The 17603-nt window shown below is 42.4% G+C and overlaps 2 protein-coding genes across 4 annotated transcripts; both read right to left on the bottom strand.

Annotated features, from left to right (window-relative positions):
• Positions 1 to 4495: 4495 nt before the first annotated feature.
• LOC137291800 (uncharacterized) lies at positions 4496 to 15751 on the bottom strand. 3 transcript variants are annotated; one of them, XM_067823330.1, is made up of 5 exons: positions 15538 to 15751; positions 12277 to 12355; positions 9020 to 9754; positions 7578 to 7659; positions 4496 to 7288 (listed from the first exon to the last, which is right to left on the bottom strand). In XM_067823330.1, the coding sequence occupies exons 2-5, from the start codon at positions 12329 to 12331 to the stop codon at positions 6169 to 6171; spliced, it is 1992 nt and encodes a 663-aa protein (XP_067679431.1). In that variant the 5' UTR covers positions 12332 to 12355; positions 15538 to 15751; the 3' UTR covers positions 4496 to 6168. The 3 variants fall into 3 exon arrangements, with proteins under 3 accessions (XP_067679431.1, XP_067679430.1, XP_067679432.1); XM_067823329.1 differs by lacking the exon at positions 15538 to 15751 and adding an exon at positions 13261 to 13532; XM_067823331.1 differs by lacking the exon at positions 15538 to 15751 and adding an exon at positions 13265 to 13290.
• A 117-nt stretch (positions 15752 to 15868) lies between these two features.
• LOC137292087 (mucin-3B-like) lies at positions 15869 to 17491 on the bottom strand. The gene is made up of 2 exons (XM_067823631.1): positions 17485 to 17491; positions 15869 to 16884 (listed from the first exon to the last, which is right to left on the bottom strand). Exons 1-2 carry the CDS (start codon positions 17489 to 17491, stop codon positions 15869 to 15871), a joined length of 1023 nt encoding a protein of 340 aa, XP_067679732.1.
• Positions 17492 to 17603: the final 112 nt, after the last annotated feature.

Genomic DNA, 17603 nt, shown 5'->3' with positions numbered 1-17603 from the left:
GTGCCACATTTCTATGATGATCCTTTGAATACAAGGTGAGACTTCACGTTGACTTATACCTACACATGCACATGAGCAAACGCATGCGTATATATACATTTATTACCTACGTGACACCTAAAGATCCGGGGCAGAATAGGCCTTCAGCAACCCATGCTTACCATAAAAGGCGACTATGATAGTCGTAAGAGGCGACTGACGGGATCGGGTGGTCAGGCTCGCTGACTTGGTTGACGCATAAATCGGTTCCAAACTGCACAGATCGATGCTTTTGCTGTTGGCCACTGGATTGTCTGATCCACGATTATTTTGCAGACTGCCGCCGTATAGCTGGAATATTGCTAAGTGCGGCGTAAAACTGAACTCTCTCACTTAGTACCTATGAGGACGAAAATATGGGGGTTCATATTTTTCATAGGCTCCCCTAGGACACAATATCATTTGTCATGGCGACGTGACGCCATGAACAATGCTATGACGTCACGGTCTTCTCTGACGTTGCGTTCGACATGCGGAGAAGGTGAGTAGCCAGTCTATGTTTGAAAGTGGATTTGAGTTTAGTTTGCTTAATTTGACGACTTTGGGAATAAACAGAATATCATATTCGTGCCCATATCATACTATGTTTATGACACCCGTGTCTAAATATTGGTGGATTCCACGCTCTCGGTCGGGAAATACCAGCATTAAGGCACTCGTGCCGTAAACATAGTACAACATTGTTTTTGTGTTCACTAATGTATATTATACACTGCATTCTAAGAACACTGAGTCGCCTATTAATATTCAGAAAGATTTGTTCATTATTGTTTAAGGATAATTAGAAGAGGTGTTTTTATCCCGGATTACATTAATCGTGTATATCTCTCTTTAGAACTGAAGAACCATTTGTAGGTTTGATGAAAAGAAAATGATTGTTAACCATTCATGAATGAAAGACTCAGACTGTTGTATATCTGTGTGTACTATGCCATACAGAGTGGCTGTAACACTTGGTGGCGTTTTTTTCCGTTCGGTTGTCATAGCCTTATTCAGAGTTAACGTCCCTGAAAATCAAAACAGCGTTTTGAAAACAACGTGATCATTGGTGTTACACACGGAAACAATAGTAACCTTTTGAGTCACGCCTTGTTGTGTTCTGTAATATAATTCGGCATTTAGTCATAAATCACAATATTTGTTGTTGACAGGACAGCTTCCAGGCTAGGTCCTAAATGAAACTATCTAATGAAGGGTTATGAACGCAATTCAGAGGGACTTCGATCCGCATTGGCATATCAGCAAGTAGCATACCTGATATTGACAGGTGCGTGCGCCCATAAAGCATTATCTTGGGCGGTGGACGGTAAACGCTGGTTTAGCTACTTGAGGCAGCAAGATCTGTGGAAGTGATTCCCTGGATGAAACGGACGGGGGATGAACTGAAGGTAACAATCTAGACCATCGGTGGGTGTAGCGGTGGACTTTAGGTAACATACCTCTTGGGTTCTCTGGCTGCTGTACCACGAAGTTGAACTCATTGTCGATCAAATTTCCAGACAAGCAGCTTGACTGCAAGACTGAAAATGTAACCTTAGCTATATTCAAAGACTGAAGATAACTGTGTGAAGTAAATCCATTGCCACCGGTGGGATAGGACACGTTCAACTTTTCGTGAACACTTGTTATCAGTTTGGTCGTGATTCGTAAACACATGTTCATGGTAAAGCCGGACTCGGACTATTGATAGTACTTTTGGATTATATATCTTATATAAATATTGATGTTTTTTCAAGACATTACGATGCGAATGTGAGTTTAACAGGACAACATTCATTGCTATTTGCTATTGGAACAATGTTTGAAGCGTGTATGAAAGACAGTGCTGAATCCATGCATTTGGAGTTCAACAAGTCAGAATGTGCCCAATGTGATCAAGACGATGACACCTGTATAGCTAGACGAGGATCGGTAGACTTGACCGAAAGTTTACCAAGGGACATTCCTTACTGCAACTCCCTTTATTCCAGACGATGGTCAATTAACCCTGACCACTTCCACAACAGACGTGGATCAGGGAGCTTGCTTCCGTCAGATGAATATCACGAGAAAACGAGGTCTCATAGTGACCAGAAGTTGAGTGCACCGAAGCCTGTCTCGGGTCAGCATGTGCGGTGGGCAGACGACTGCCAGAGGGATCTGGTCAGAACACATCCTAGGAAGCGTTACAACAAGAAACCATTGAAACCGGCACCATTGAAACCCATTCTGAAACCTGGCCATTGGAGCGAGGACACATGACAGTCCGGCATTGCAGGAGACTTCAGTTCCAGCTCAGCAACAGAAAACCGAATGCAAAAGGTTTAATTTTGTTGACATTATTAATATGTAAATATAACTTCAACAAAGGACGGGAATATATTGAGGATCATTGTTAAGCATACGCAGTAGGTTTAAATGGCGATGCTATGTAGAACCGTGTCTGCAGCAATCAATGATGGGGAACTCGACAGTGTGAGAGTGTCAGTAAGTCATTGGGACATGCATCTGTGTATAGGAGGAAGCAGAGCTGATTGTTTGCCTGTGGATGTTGTTTCTGCTGCAGGTGTTGTTTCTGATGACCGTCTGTAAAGTATCGAATCTGGGTCCACTTGCACAAAGCCCTGTTTCTTTCTTCTTCTATATTAGTGTGTGGGAGTTAAAGTCATCTCAGCACTAAAATCCCTTTGTGCAAGTGATCCTAAGACCATGACATCCAGATATAAGAACCAAAGATTGACGCAGTCGGTCTACAATGGCATACATAAACCAAGACAGCAGGCATGTCAACCCTATGCGTCTATTGTAGCTTATGATAGGCGTGTGTTGTAGGAGACCAATTCTAACCCTATGTAAACATGGAAAGATTTGCAGCTGTAAAGCAAGGAGCACGGACTGTGACCGGTGATTTTTCTTTTTTCCACCAACCTACCATTTTAACAATGTACATGTATTGTATTAATTTTAACTTTTGAGATCATATTCAGCTTTAAGACCTTACATGTTGTCATTTTTTTTGAGGTTGTGTTGTATTTTTGTCATTACTGCCAGTCATATTTTAAATAAATATTAAGAAATGTCTCGTAGTATTGAATCATTTTCGTCTAAAGTATCATTTGTTAGTGTCAGTGTAACAGTTTAATGTAAATCAACATTGGGTCATATGGCAATAGTCCGAACGGTTTCAGTTCAATAATCGATCACCAAATGACCGTAAAACATGATGTGTACAGCTTTAACGCGGCGGGACGATGACCGTACCGTGAGATGGTCATACACATCGACGTCTAAAGATGGTACTTGTTGTTAACCTGCCTGATCTCGACACTTATGATGGGATAAAACACGGACTTGACAACTCAGCCCAATCAAAAAAATGTGTTGGGGATGGTTATCCATGTTCACTTGCTATGGTGGTACAATATAACTATTAAACACACGCAAACGCGCACAAGCGCACATACACACAGGGACATGTATGCACATGGCAACAATGTGAAATAATCGTTAAACTTGAGGTTGAACCTGTTTTCATCCTCATCATATCCTCAGTAAATGAGTACCCGTTAAATGACAAGACATTGTCTTTGTCCCTGACTGTTTCTTTGGAACCAGTAGCTCAATTTTGAGGGACCGGAGTACAGAGGAGACGCCTTGGACACGCATGAAACGATCGAATCCCTCTTACCTCCCCTTTTTGTCTTGTTTATGTTTGTCATTACCATATCCGTTCTCATAGTTTCATAAAAGTGGTAAACTGTACCACTGTAGGCTGTCTTCTGACATAGTGGGATTATGCTAAACTCAGTTTCAACACTTTAACTCCATGTTCCTTGCCTAAATGTTTCGATGTGGCGATGTATTAATATGCGTCTAAAGTGTCATGTACTGAAACGTTTTCCCCGTTCCTGTACGATTATGGGTACATTAACGTGCCAATCAGCAGTAATACAGATATGCTGATGTACAAAAGATAGTATACATCAAGCGTTTGGGGGCATTTTCCAAACAACAACGTAAATATTTTGAAACTTACATTGATTAACAACGGTTTATATGAAGTCGGCATGTAAGTATTGACAGGAGAATCTGTGAAAGACAAATGTAGTGACTACTGAAGGACTATACCTCCCACATCAATGTTAGTAATATGTATACTTGAATGCAAATAGTGTGTAATACACCTGCATAAAACACGACTCACTCAAAGTGATTCTTCTGTTTGCTCTTGGTGTATGTATATGATCTAGATGGTCTATAGTGACTTATGATCAGGAATAATGTTTTGATTCCTGAACACCGAGGGGACGGTGCCGTAACCCACTGGTCAAAGCATCGGCTCGTCACGCCGAAGACCCGTGTTCCATTCCCCACATGGGTACTCTGTGAAGTTCATTTCAGGCGTCCCCCATCGTGATATTACTGGAATATGGTGGTGTAAAATATACCCACACTTATTATGAACACCGAGAGTAACTAGTATTTAACCATCTTTATTCTGTACATTGACCACACAGATTGTCCAGATAGAGTGTATATCAGGTTCCTGTTGATATCAACATGAAACCCTGACTTGGTAAAACCTCCGATGTTTCGTAACCGGCAACACCGGGTGGTTTCTATTTGTCATTCAATATCTTCATTTGGAACAACAATAGACAGATTCCTTAGTTTAGACTGTACAAAGGCAGGCAGGTTAGACATATCATGTGAGTATGACATTACATAGCTGATGACGTGTTAATGATAGACAAAGCATGGTGATGTTATCGCGTTGTGATTCCAAACGATCGATATCTGCTGTAGATTCAAGGTTAGGTCGATGAAAACATGATTATCATAGGCAGATAGACGCATACCCGCACGCACGCACACACACATGCACGCACACACCCACACAGACACAGAGTCATTGACTGAAAGCACAGACTGTGGGGCCTGTAAGTAGGTGACGGAACCTTAAACCTCGGTGACAAACAGCGAACAAGGAACACATATTTAGCGGTCGTACAATTCGGAATCAGAACTGGTTCTTGAATACACATTTGCCACCAAAAGTAAGCTAGGCCCCGTCTCGCATATCGCAATTTGGCGCACTCAACGGATGCCAGGAACTAGCGGTCGTCGCTATTTTAAGCTTGGTACCGGAAGTAGCTCCTCACGAGACGTACAGGCTCAATAGCGTACATCGCTTCTATCCCACTATTCCATGCTTCTATCCATAATAGTCTATAAACCCGGTAGTTTCTTCATAATACATGTACATTGGATATGAAGAGACAAATACCATAGTCTAACAAACCTACCACTCCCGTGCCGCTCAAAATATATCTGAGATGCACAATGATTTAATATTAGAACGTGATGTATTGCTGTCATTTTACGACGATTGTGTGACTGAAGACTGGCAGCAACGCTCTTAAAATCACACGTCGGCAATGGTCGCCATGCAGCTGGCAAACAACCAACCGATTAGCATCAGTGACCCTTCGTTTGTCTCGAACGCATGGCGACTAAATGCTTTCTACTCTACATGAGGGCAGACCACAAACAAACAACTACAACATATATAGCTTGACGTACTTTGAAAACTTGGTATTCCTTTCTCAACAGTTCCTCAAGTATGAAATGATGCATCGTAATCAGATAAGAATACTGGAACAATGTGCGTGTGTGCGTGCGTGCGTGCGTGCGTGCGTGCGTGGATGCATGCGTGCGTGAGTGAATGAGTGCATGCGTGCGTGTGATGGTGTATGTCTGTGTCTATTACTGGTCCTTTATTGAGCAAAGTGTCGGGAAAAACCTCTCTGGAGTAGCACCTTTCACCACATTCCACTGCAGTTTGGTTTAAGAATCTTTGTAAAGGAGATCGATAATGCCTATCTTACAGTTCATTGCTGTCATCTCCACAGAATACTAACTATCCTGTCCGATAAAACATAACCAGACCAGTTGTTTGTACCAGGGCAATCCTCATAATCAGCATATATACAACACAAATACAGATCAAATGTCCGCAGAGGGAGTTGTCACGTGGCACACTGAAACAGCTGCTGTCGGTGTCCTTGGCCGTATTAGATCTGTTCCTCTGTTTAACACATGTGATCATTCTCAAATGTTTTTTTCCCAGTTCTAACTTTCTACACGTCTCTAGCAGTCAATTGTATCCGTGTGATTCAACATAGAATCATTTTCTGATGCGTCAGCATTTCGACGCGTATCACGCTTTGGCACAAATGATTTGTGATTGTATTTAGTCTTTGATTTTGGAAGAGGGAGCTTGGATTTGAACCTCCTTTTGGCATTGTTGTTCTTTTCATTTTGTTTGTCTGTTTTAGCACTAATGAGAACATCCGAACCTGACAAACTTGTGTCAGAAGTTCCGTTGTGTACAGCAGGCATATGCTCATTCTGTGGAACTACCTCTGAGTTTAATCTCCGTTTATCATTGCTGTTCGTTTCACTTTGCTGTTCATTGCCAGTGAGAACATTCGATTGTGAGACACCTGTGTCAGAAGCTCCATTTTGTAGTGGCGTCGTGACCTCATTCTCAAGATCTGCCGTTGTGGCCTGCCTTTGGGAAAGGTATTTGTCAAGATGTTCAGCGATATTCGTGACCAGTTGACTGCTACTGCCAGGTGTGTTGTGAAGATACATATCAGGAACTTTGGGAGTTGACAAGCCACTATTACAACTGTCACCGTAGTCCCCATAACTCCCATTTTCGACGATGGAACCGTTCTGAAAGATAAAAATGCCACTACCAGGGACATCCAGAAGGTCAACATGCCTCTCTGGAACTCCTTCTGCTCCATCACCTGTCTCTGTGTCATTGTCAAAACTTCCCTTTCTCTTGCCAAATTCTGGACTGTGAACATGAGCCCCTTGATCATCTGAAGCAAGTGAATCACGATCTCCTGTCGCCTCCTCGTCTGAAGGAGGCTCTACGGTAAAAACAACATTAGGGGTTGTTTCGTGTTGTTCTTCTTCCTCTTCCTCCTCTACAGCTTCCACTATAGGACTCATGTATGGGGCACTGAGATTCCCAGATCTGTTCCTCAGGCAAGCAAGAGGTTTATTTTCAGGTGTAGGGATTCGAGGCAATGCGCGATCCTCTAAGAGGCGTTTCTTCATACCGTCAATGTCATCTACGATCTCATCGTAGCGGGGGTCAGATCTGTTCCAGTTGACCAATCTGTGGACACTAGGGTGCTGAGGTACACTGCCACACTTCCCTTCCTCCTCGTTGCCAGATGTCTTCGACTTCGATCTGAAATATCCACAGAATAACCCCTAAATCAAATGTAGAGGAGTATTATTAATTTCTGGCAAACATATTAGGTGATGACAGTCACAGAACCAGAAAATGTCCGACCTTTCTTTACAGCCACGAAATATTGCAGCTACATGGCAACTGACGGCAACAAATCGATCACACCATCTAATCGTACATCTAGTTAGATTTGGTAGCTTTGTGACAGCTGATTGTCGCTCGTGTGATCAGCCATTTGTCCAGCACAGCACATATTCTCACACTAACTGTAGAACACTGAACTAACCTTCTCTTACATCTCCAAAGGATCACCACAGCAACAATGATAAGGAAAACCAGGGCACAACCCACCACTGGCAGCAGGTAATCTGTGGAATATAAGTAGTCAGGATTATCAAGTGACGCAGGTTAGGAGAGGAGATCGGAAACTGTAAGAGGATCGTGCTTCTTTTAATTGAAATGTTTCTATTGTCAGAGTGAGTGAGTGAGCAGTTTCAAGGCGGGGGTCACCAGAAATAGGCTTCACACATTGTACCCATGTGGAGAATCGAACCTGGGACGTCGGCGTGACGATCGAACGCTGTAACCACTAGGCTACCCTACCGCCCCTTTTATTGTCCGAAAGTTACAGGATTGAGGATCACCACAAGGGATGGGGTTACTCTCATTTGTACTGAATGAAAGCCTATTGACTGAACTTCTGTTATAAATAAAAAGTGTAATAAAAAAACAAACAAATAAAAAACAAAAAACAACAACAAACTTTTACTAACTTTTGATGACAAAATATCCTCTTTGTGTAAAGTTGATTGAGTCGACTTCATTTTGAGAAACGGCGACAGGATATCGTGTTGTTTCTGATTAGGTTAATACACAATACACTATGTTAGAAGCGAAGCAAGGAGAATGGAGATGTAAACACACACTATATTTTTGAGCACACTATACACCTGTCACTCTGAAGCGTTTCTAAGTTAAAGAGCATGTTTTACACCGGAAGAGGGAATATTTTTCATCAACGTCACTCATGTCCCGCGAATCGTCCTTTCCAGTTGAGAAATATTAATCAAATACCTTGTATCTCTTGATGTAGATAATGCTGTCCATAAAATGACCACAAACCGTGTTTTATAAAAGAGTGGAATTAAACATGTATGTATGTATGTATGTATGTATGTGTGTGTGTGTGCGTGCGTGCGTGCGTGCGTGCGTGCGTGCGTGCGTCCCTGCGTGTAAAATACTGCAGTTTTTAAATCTTAGTAATAGTATAGTGAGAGTGTGTATCTAACGTTTGCTGACATTTACTAGCTTTATAAAGATCGGAACTTAAAAATATATAACCCATCACATTGTATTCTTTTGGGTAAGAGAACTGAAACGTTCAACGTTTCATATCCTGTTAGAACGTCCGTTCTAAAGAATACCCAGTCTTGACAATCCCCAGAACAAAATCCGTCTCCTGTAGAGGGAAAAAGGGAAACAGATATTCAAATCATCACTGAAATCAGTGATGACACGTGTTCGCGGAAAACGGAAGCATGTCCTGTTATTACGGAAGCACCATTATTCACTAAAAGCCTGCTACAAAGTGAAGTATTTTTGGCCTGACGCACCCGAACAATACTAATTTCATGGGAGAGAGGTCCAAAAACAAACCAGACAATCAAGTGATCGATGGACGGTATATAGATCTTTGTAAATGCCGATGATTCGTTCATGTTACTGTACCTTGATCTTCAAATATGCTCATGAGTCCAGACTTTGTTGTCACGTCTTCAGTAGGTTTGTCTCCATGTTGATGTTTGGGTGTCACTGGTTCTGGAAGTGTTTGTCTATCACAATCAACCCCCGCCCATCCAGTCTCGCACTGTGCACAGCTCCCGGTGTCTCTGTCACACCGCAAACATCTGTCCGGACAGGTTTTTGTGCACTGTGGGCCGTAAAAACGATCTGCGCATCCATGCAAACACGTGCCATTGTTTCGGTCACACGTGATGCAGTCAGCCCCATTTTGTCCACACTGTTGACATCGGTTGCATCGTTTGTTACACGTGTTTCCATAGAAACCCGGCTGGCATCCTGTGGTACATCTCCCGTCTGCTTGGTCACATGACATACTTTTGCAGTTCATGCACGACTTTGCACAGTCAACACCATATCGTCCATCAGAACACTTGATGCATTGACCAGTCTGCTGGTCACAAGTGATACATCCGTCCTTGCACTTTTGTAAGCACGCTGGGCCTGTGTAGAAATCAGTGCAGCCATTCACACAGCGCAGTGATACTCGATCATCGCCGTACTCACATTCCGAGTCTTGACACGCTCTCCCGCAAACCTGATCACACAGGTTGAGGTGTCTCCTCCGGCCGCATTGTCGAGGGCACTTGTAGCGGTCGGTGCCGTCATTGCGGCATGGGACACAGTGGACCGAGTTGTTGGTATCCGAACAATACTGCCAACCTGGGGATACAAAACAGAGTACGTTAGAAAAGATGAACAGTGCGTCTTATCGTCGTGAGATTACCTCTGTACATGATTAAATATTGACGTTGACAAGTACTTAGTGCTGATAACCACACCGTACTACCGATGATGCCTCGCAATACTCGCGGAGAGCATTCTCCGCATACAATGACACCAGAACTCTTATTCTCGAAACGCCCGTAGCTCTAAGAATTCTTAACTTTGGTCGTAGCCAATGTGTTACGCATGGGCTGAAGACGTTCGTAGGTCTACACAGGTTTCGAGAGTAGCTAGCCAAGTTGTTTTATGAAACAGGGTTTCCCCTATTATTGGTGATGCGTGATGACTGAGAGAGTGAGTAACTTGGGTGTAGCAGCGTTGTTATATGTACTTCTCGGTTTGATACGGCAGGACCGAAGTGATGAAGTCTTCAGCCCATGCGTTCGGCAGGACCGAAATGGACAAGAAGACATATAATTCCACTCAACAATCTCGTCGTCCACGAAATTGGACCGAGTTTATTTCATTTAAGCCTCTTACACAACGACCACTCGTTAATAAATTAACTGCAGCTGATGGTGACATATTTCGTGAACATGTAAACCAACGTGTTGCTCTTCTCTAATGCCTCCCAGAGACTGTAAACGCCTAGCTATATTCCGGTCCAATGAACTTGTATGCAGGTCACTATGTGGAAGTCAGTGATTCACTATTATTATTATTATTATTATTATAATGATAATGTCTATTTGAGAACAGGCCAGGAACCCAAAACACTCTCATGCAACCAAACAAATACAAATTGAGAAGGGAATGTCATCTGGTCATCTGCCATACTACGACAACTGCTGTTTGAAACACACACACACACACACACACACACACACACACACACACACACACACACACACACACACACACACACACACACACACACACACACACACACACACACACACACACACACACACACACACACACACACACACACACACACACACAACAGGCATGGTTTGCTGAAGATTAATTCTAACCCGGATACTGACAATATGTTCTGCTATCTGTGTTTGTCTTTATTCCGTTATTGTGTATATTTTGAGAATCAGAATGAGATACAAATGTATGTATGTATGTATGTATGTATGTATGTATGTATGTATGTATGTATGTATGTATGTATGTATGTATGTATGTATGTATGTATGTATGTATGTATGTATGTATGTATGTATGTATGTATGTATGTATGTAATGTTTTTTGTACTTTAACTGCGGCAGGATACTGCAAAATGGTATTCAGCAAACAATGTTCGTCTTATGCCGCGACTATCGGGTGACTGAGGACAGCGGTCATGAGTGTCATTGTATCCTCCTCCTCCTTCTCTCTCCCTCTCTTTCTCTCTCTCCCCTCTCTCTTTCTTTCGCTCTCTCTCAGTGAGACAGTTGCTGCCCTTAATCGGACTAACAGTTTGTGAACGAGCATACAAAATATCGTCAGTATATTCATGTCACAGAATGGACGGTGGTATTTGATTTCACTAACTAGTAAGTGCTGCTCTTTATGCATCAACAGAACTCCCTTCGTTGAGACTCCAGGACTGTTGCAGCAATAAAACTGATTTGTAAAGAAATGATTTATGTCTAAATCACATGCGTACATGTAAATGGTAAATGACAAAATAAACAGTATAATATTTTGTTCCCATCCCATATCATTTGAGCGGCTTCACATATCAAGCGGGTAGCCAGCGATTGTTTTTCGTGTAAACCCAGTAGGTTCTAAAGCTTTATAGTTAGACAGTATAGAGGGCATGCAACGATCATGTTTAGCAACGATCATGTTTAGCAACGATCATGTTTAGCAACGATCATGTTTAAGCTCCTTTTTCAGTAATGGCAGGTACGCCCATGCATGTACGATTATATGTAGGAACCGCCTCTCTGAATGTCAGGTATCTCCAAAGAAACTATCGTTTAAGCAGTTGACTTTAACATCAAGCATTCGTGTGGTAATCAACATGTTCATGTATTTGTCATTAACGTGTGAGAGTGAAGAGGGTGTAATCCTGCCTTTAACAGTATCAGCAGATGAGATATCGTGTGATGTTAATCTGGGAGGAAACAGAGAGGTGAGTTAGCAATACTCCAGCAAAATCACGGCAGAGTCACACGTTATGGGTTTCAGACATTGTACCCGTGTGGGGAATCAAACCCAGGTCTCTAGCTCGACGTTTGAACCATCACCAGGCTACTCAGCGTTCCTTTAACATCAAATACTTTGGTATAACACTAAAATCCTAAGAATCATGATCAGGGCTTAGTCCACCACGCCCAGGGCAACGACCCTGAACATCCTGTTGCGTCCCTTCAGACAACTGGGCTCCCTGCTCACCCTGTTCTCAACTCATATGTTTAAGTAGTGTACATACACGTAGTTAAAAACTTCAGTTTTATAGAGTATTATTATTTACTGTTATATTTAGATTTTATGTTGCATTTATTGCGCTAGTCGTACTTACCGGAACACTGAAGTAGGTAGATAAGAAAAACCGTCAGCACGCTCTGACCGAACATCTTGATGTGGTCAACTCAGCTCGACTACAAGGTAAAACATATGTCGATAAACTGGCAGTCAAATCAATTGCGTTTAACTCTTTAAAACAGTAAAAAGAACCTATCACAACACGTCAGCTTACACTGGGAAGGAAGTTCGTCTTGATGCACGCGATTAACCGCTGACCGCTTGACCATCGCCGCAGGTATGGTGCTGGACACTAACAATCATATTTAGTGAGAACCCGAAGCACGACCTCTGCTTGACCACGTGACATAAGTTTGTACAGCGGACCGTGCCCATTAAACCAGTGGAGCGTGTCAGTCGACTCGTCCATGAAACACGTTTTACAATCATTACTTAAAACATGTTTCTCAGACACACGCCGCGGTCATATCAATGAACATTTGTATACACAGAACACAAATTCCCACTTAGTCGTCACACGAATTTCACTCTTTTTCAGCAGTATGGATTACATTGTGTGTCAAATTCAGTTTTTTTAATTCTTATAATTTCGTGACTATTTTCAACTGATAATCGAGAATGGTAGTTCGCTAATCTAGTTCACATTTATTGAATTGGGCATTATATTATTTTGATTGGTAGTTTTATACCCAGTACAGCTTAGAAAACCCAAGGTGGCTGGTTGGCCCAGCACGTTTGCTGTATCTCCACTAGACATCTCGCTGATCCCTGGAGGTGTGTCTGGTTAGTGCACAGTGACACGCCAATACGAACCATAACCCCATGTCACCAAGAACCTCAACCTCACTCTCTCAGCGTATGGATTAGTGAGAACAACAGGTCGGCCTATTCAGATGTTACATGAAGCGTAGCGACCCTGAGCATCTTTCGGTTATCAGTACACGGGACATGGCCTACACGATACAGAACACTGCTAACATATTTTGTTGTGTCATATATCCCAGTAACCACAGTTACATACCTACAGGGCCAAACGCCCAGAGAAGTCAGCACCTGAATGGTATCCGTCCATTCACCCACTTTCGCCTTGAGACTGCCCTGACCAACCGCGGCAGGTATATTAGTCCAGGAAACTGTCCCGCTTACCACTACATATAGCCAGTTACCTGCTATAAATACACACAGTTGCGTTGCAACAATGACAGGTCGTATGTAATATCAGCTTCTGAATAATTTCCGTGTTTAAAGCACTCGTGGCTTCAGACATCAGGCTATGGTAGATGCGTAGAGCTACAAGCTGTGTTTAGCCATGCATGACACAAACGTTTAAACACGTCTTCATATGTGTCAAACACAGGGCATGTGGTTCAGATTCTGTGTCTATTGTTAAGCCAGTGTCATACTCATTTATTCATCTCACCTGATCTGCGTTAATAGTGTTAGTTTGCTACGTAAACATTTCTCGACACTTTCAATTAAAACACACCTCAGCGATCACGAAAAGTACCTGTCCTTTGTACTGTTCCGAATCTGAGAAAGATAGGTTTAGGGACTAAATAATAATGACACCACGAGTGCGTAAAAGGTGAGCGTATCCAGTCTCCTTATAAACTCACGCAAAGACATGCCAAAGACATATGTAAAAATATCGGGGTCGAAATTTTAAAGTCGAACTTGAAATTTGCATAAGACAATTTCTAACAATACTTCCCTTCTACATGCCTACCTTAAACATTTGGAGAACTTTACCGAGTCCCTTTAAATGCAAATATTTCGTCAAAAGCAAGATTTTGTGTAAGGATGAGTTTTTTCCAGGTGATGTATCACATTTAATGTCCTGACAATCATTCTGGAAAACGTCATGCACTGAATACCTTTAAATGAGCGACGGCAGGACAAATGCGTCATACTCTCGCACCGGTCATATTGTACGACATTTTAGTCATATCTAGGTCGGATAAACTCGCTAGAATACCATAGATGTGTTTAACGTTTCTACAGATTCTTCTCAGATGGGAGAAACTGTATCATAGCAACATCTGTACCTGTTCCACTTGTTGATATCGACTCATGTGTTATTTAAACAGCTTGTTATTGTTGCAGGAGTATATCTGATATACACTGACGTGCATGATATGCCTGCATTGATATGTGACAAAACAGGACAGCTAACCTTGACAGCTTTTGTATAGGGAATTCGGTTGAGTTTAACACAAAATAAGTTCATATTCATATATCATGAATTTATTTCAATATTTTGTACCAGATCGCTGTGAGGGACAATGTGAATATTTGACTGCATATAGTGTGGCAAAGTATGTGTGAACATATGTAAATACGTGGCGGTATGTGGAGTGAAGATGTGGTGGCATAACGTCTGAATATGTGGCAGTATACGGTGAGAAAATGTGAGAGCATATGGTGAGAATATGTGACAGTAAACGGTGTGAATATGTGGCAGTATATGGTGAGAATATGTGGCAGCAAACGGTGAGACCATGGACTATATACGGTGAGAATATGTGACAGTATATGTGTGAATATGTGGCAGTAAACGGTGAGAATATGTGGTAGTATACGGTGAGAATGTATGGCAGTATACCGTGAGAATATGTGACAGCATATGGTGAGACTACGTGACAGTAAACTGTGTGAATATGTGGCAGTGTACGGAGAGAATATATGACAGTGTACGATGAGAGTATGTGACAGTATACGGAGAGAATATATGACAGTATACAATGAGAATATGTGACAGTATATGGTGAGAATATGTGACAGTATATGGTGTGAATAGGTGACCGCACCTTGGTTTAATATATGTACAGAATATCTTGCGAATATGTGACAGTACATATTGTGAATATGTGACTGTATATGCTGTGAATATGTTAGTGTATGGTGTGTATATGTGACAGTATATGGTGTGAATACGTGACAGTGTAAAATGTGAATGCGTGACATTATATGGTGTGAATAAATGAAGTATATGGTGTGAATATGTGGCAGTCCATGAAGTGAATATGTGACAGCGTATGTTGTTAATATGTGACTGTATATCTTCCCCTTCATTTAAACACTTGAATATATTGACCGTCTGACATTTCTCGCCAGTTCACAGTCTTTGACCAAGAAGAATCCTTCATTTAGTGTGGAAGGAATCCCCGTGGTCTGATCAAAGCCTACGCAAATGCAGTTAAACATTACACTAAACGTCCTGTAAAAATGACTTTCAGATAAATCTTTAAATGACTTCATGTCATTTCAGTGTCACTTCCTAGCAAATGAAGTAACTTACCACACTGGAGGGCTTATTTCATCAAGCCTGGACGATTTAAGGAGAACCTGCCTCCGTCAACTATCCACAGAATGATTCAAGGCCAACCGGTCTACCATCCACATAACCAGTGGGTAGCCATGGGGCCTGCATTGTTCCCAGTGTAAATGGTACTGGTGGGCCAGAGACACATTACACCTACTCCTATCCTGGTATGGACAGTTGACAACAGCTACGGTTTTCAGTTTCCTTGTGTGGCCGTAGGGTGGTGCTCCTGACAAACAGGCCGTCATCGTGATGAGGACAGGGAGGAATGCATTATATGGTACACAAGGTCCTATTGTCAGTCATATCAAGTTGGACTGGCCGATATATGGAGGTGTAGGTGAAGCAGAAGATGTTTCATATGCGTGTGCTTATGTGCATATGTAGGTGTAGGTGTATATGAAGATTTGGTGTTGGTGTAGATGAAGGTGTAGGTGAAGCTGTAGGTTAAGGTTAAGGTGTAGGCATAGGTGAAGGTTAAGATGTAGGCATAGGTTAAGGTTAAGGTGTAGGCATAGGTGAAGGTGTAGGCGTAGGCGTAGGCGTAGGGGTAAGTGAAAGTTAAGGTGTAGGCATAGGTGAAGGTGAAGGTTAAGGTGTAGGCGTAGGCGTAGGCATAGGCAAAGGTTAATGTTAATGTGAAGGTGTAGGTGAAGGTTGAGGTGTAGGTATAGGCTAAGGTGAAGGTGAAGGTGAAAGTGAAGGTGAAGGTGAAGGTGAAGGTGAAGGTGAAGGTGTAGGTGTAGGTGTAGGTGTGGGTTAAGGTGTAGGTATAGGTTAAGATGAAGGTAAAGGTGAAGATTAAGATTAAGGTTAAGGCGTAGGCGTAGGCGTAGGCGTAGGTGAAGGTGAAGGTGAAGGTGAAGGTGAAGGTGAAGGTGAAAGTTAAGGTGTAGGTGAAGATTAATGTGTCGGTGAAGATTAAGGTGTAGGTGTAGGTTAAGGTGTAGGTTAAGGTTAAGGTGTAGGTGAAAGTGAAGGTGTAGGTGAAGGTTAATGAGTGGGTGAAGGTTGAGGTGAAGGCGAAGGCGAAGGCGAAGGCGTAGGCGTAGGCGTAGGCGTAGGCGTAGGCGTAGGCATAGGTTAAGGTGAAGGTGAAGGTGAAGGTTAAGGTGAAGGTGAAAGTGAAGGTGTAGGTGAAAGTAAATGTGTAGGTGAAGGTTAAGGTGTAGGTGAAAGTAAATGTGTAGGTGAAGGTTAATGTGTGGGTGAAGGTTAAGGTGTAGGTGAAGGTGAAGGTGAAGGTGAAGGTGTAGGTGTAGTAGGTGTAGTAGGTGTAGTAGGTGTAGTAGGCGTAGGCGTAGGCGTAGGCATAGGCATAGGCTAAGGTTAAGGTTAAGGTTAAGGTGAAGGTGGGCGTGGGCGTGGGCGTGGGCTTGGGCGTGGGCGTGGGCGTGGGTGTGGGTGTGGGTGTGGGTTAAGACGTAGGTTAAGGGGTAGACGAAAGTGAAGGTGTAGTATTCATCTAATTCTATTTAGTTCTTTATATTCCGCACGTATCACACCTTACTGCTTATCTCTTTTTATATCTAAATTTGCTTTGCACAATTTGCTGATGCAATACTGATGTCATACTATCCAACAAGCACTGCGACAATGCTTGGATTACTTTACATAAACCACAACACGACATTGATTTCATTGTATAGTACTTCATTTGCTTCATGCCACGTTCACATTAACGCCCTCAACGCCCTATAAGGCAGTGCCATTAAGTCTGTTAGTTAAAGGATTTGTTATAGGTAAACCATGACGGTGGTTACAGTTAGTTTATATGGTGCCTGTAATTGCTGTACTGTTTTTCAAATAAACTCAGGCAAGTTGTGTGAGAAATATATAGATACTGACGACCGGAAAAAAACGTTACTATAGCCTGTGTTCTTTCGCATCTGGTAGTTGATTTCAGGGCATCGATCCTATGACCTGCCATTCTGCCGACAGAAACGTCCACCCACTAGATCACGGAGAGAGAACAATGACAATGTGATTTAGGAATATTTTGTGTTCCCCAGTGAAAGGTGTGGATCAGCCGTTGTCTAGAA

The sequence above is a fragment of the Haliotis asinina genome, chromosome 7, assembly GCF_037392515.1.
Source record: "Haliotis asinina isolate JCU_RB_2024 chromosome 7, JCU_Hal_asi_v2, whole genome shotgun sequence".
NCBI lineage: Eukaryota > Metazoa > Mollusca > Gastropoda > Lepetellida > Haliotidae > Haliotis > Haliotis asinina.
The sequence above is the reverse complement of the archived record's forward strand: the minus strand, read 5'-3'. Positions and strand labels throughout refer to the sequence as shown.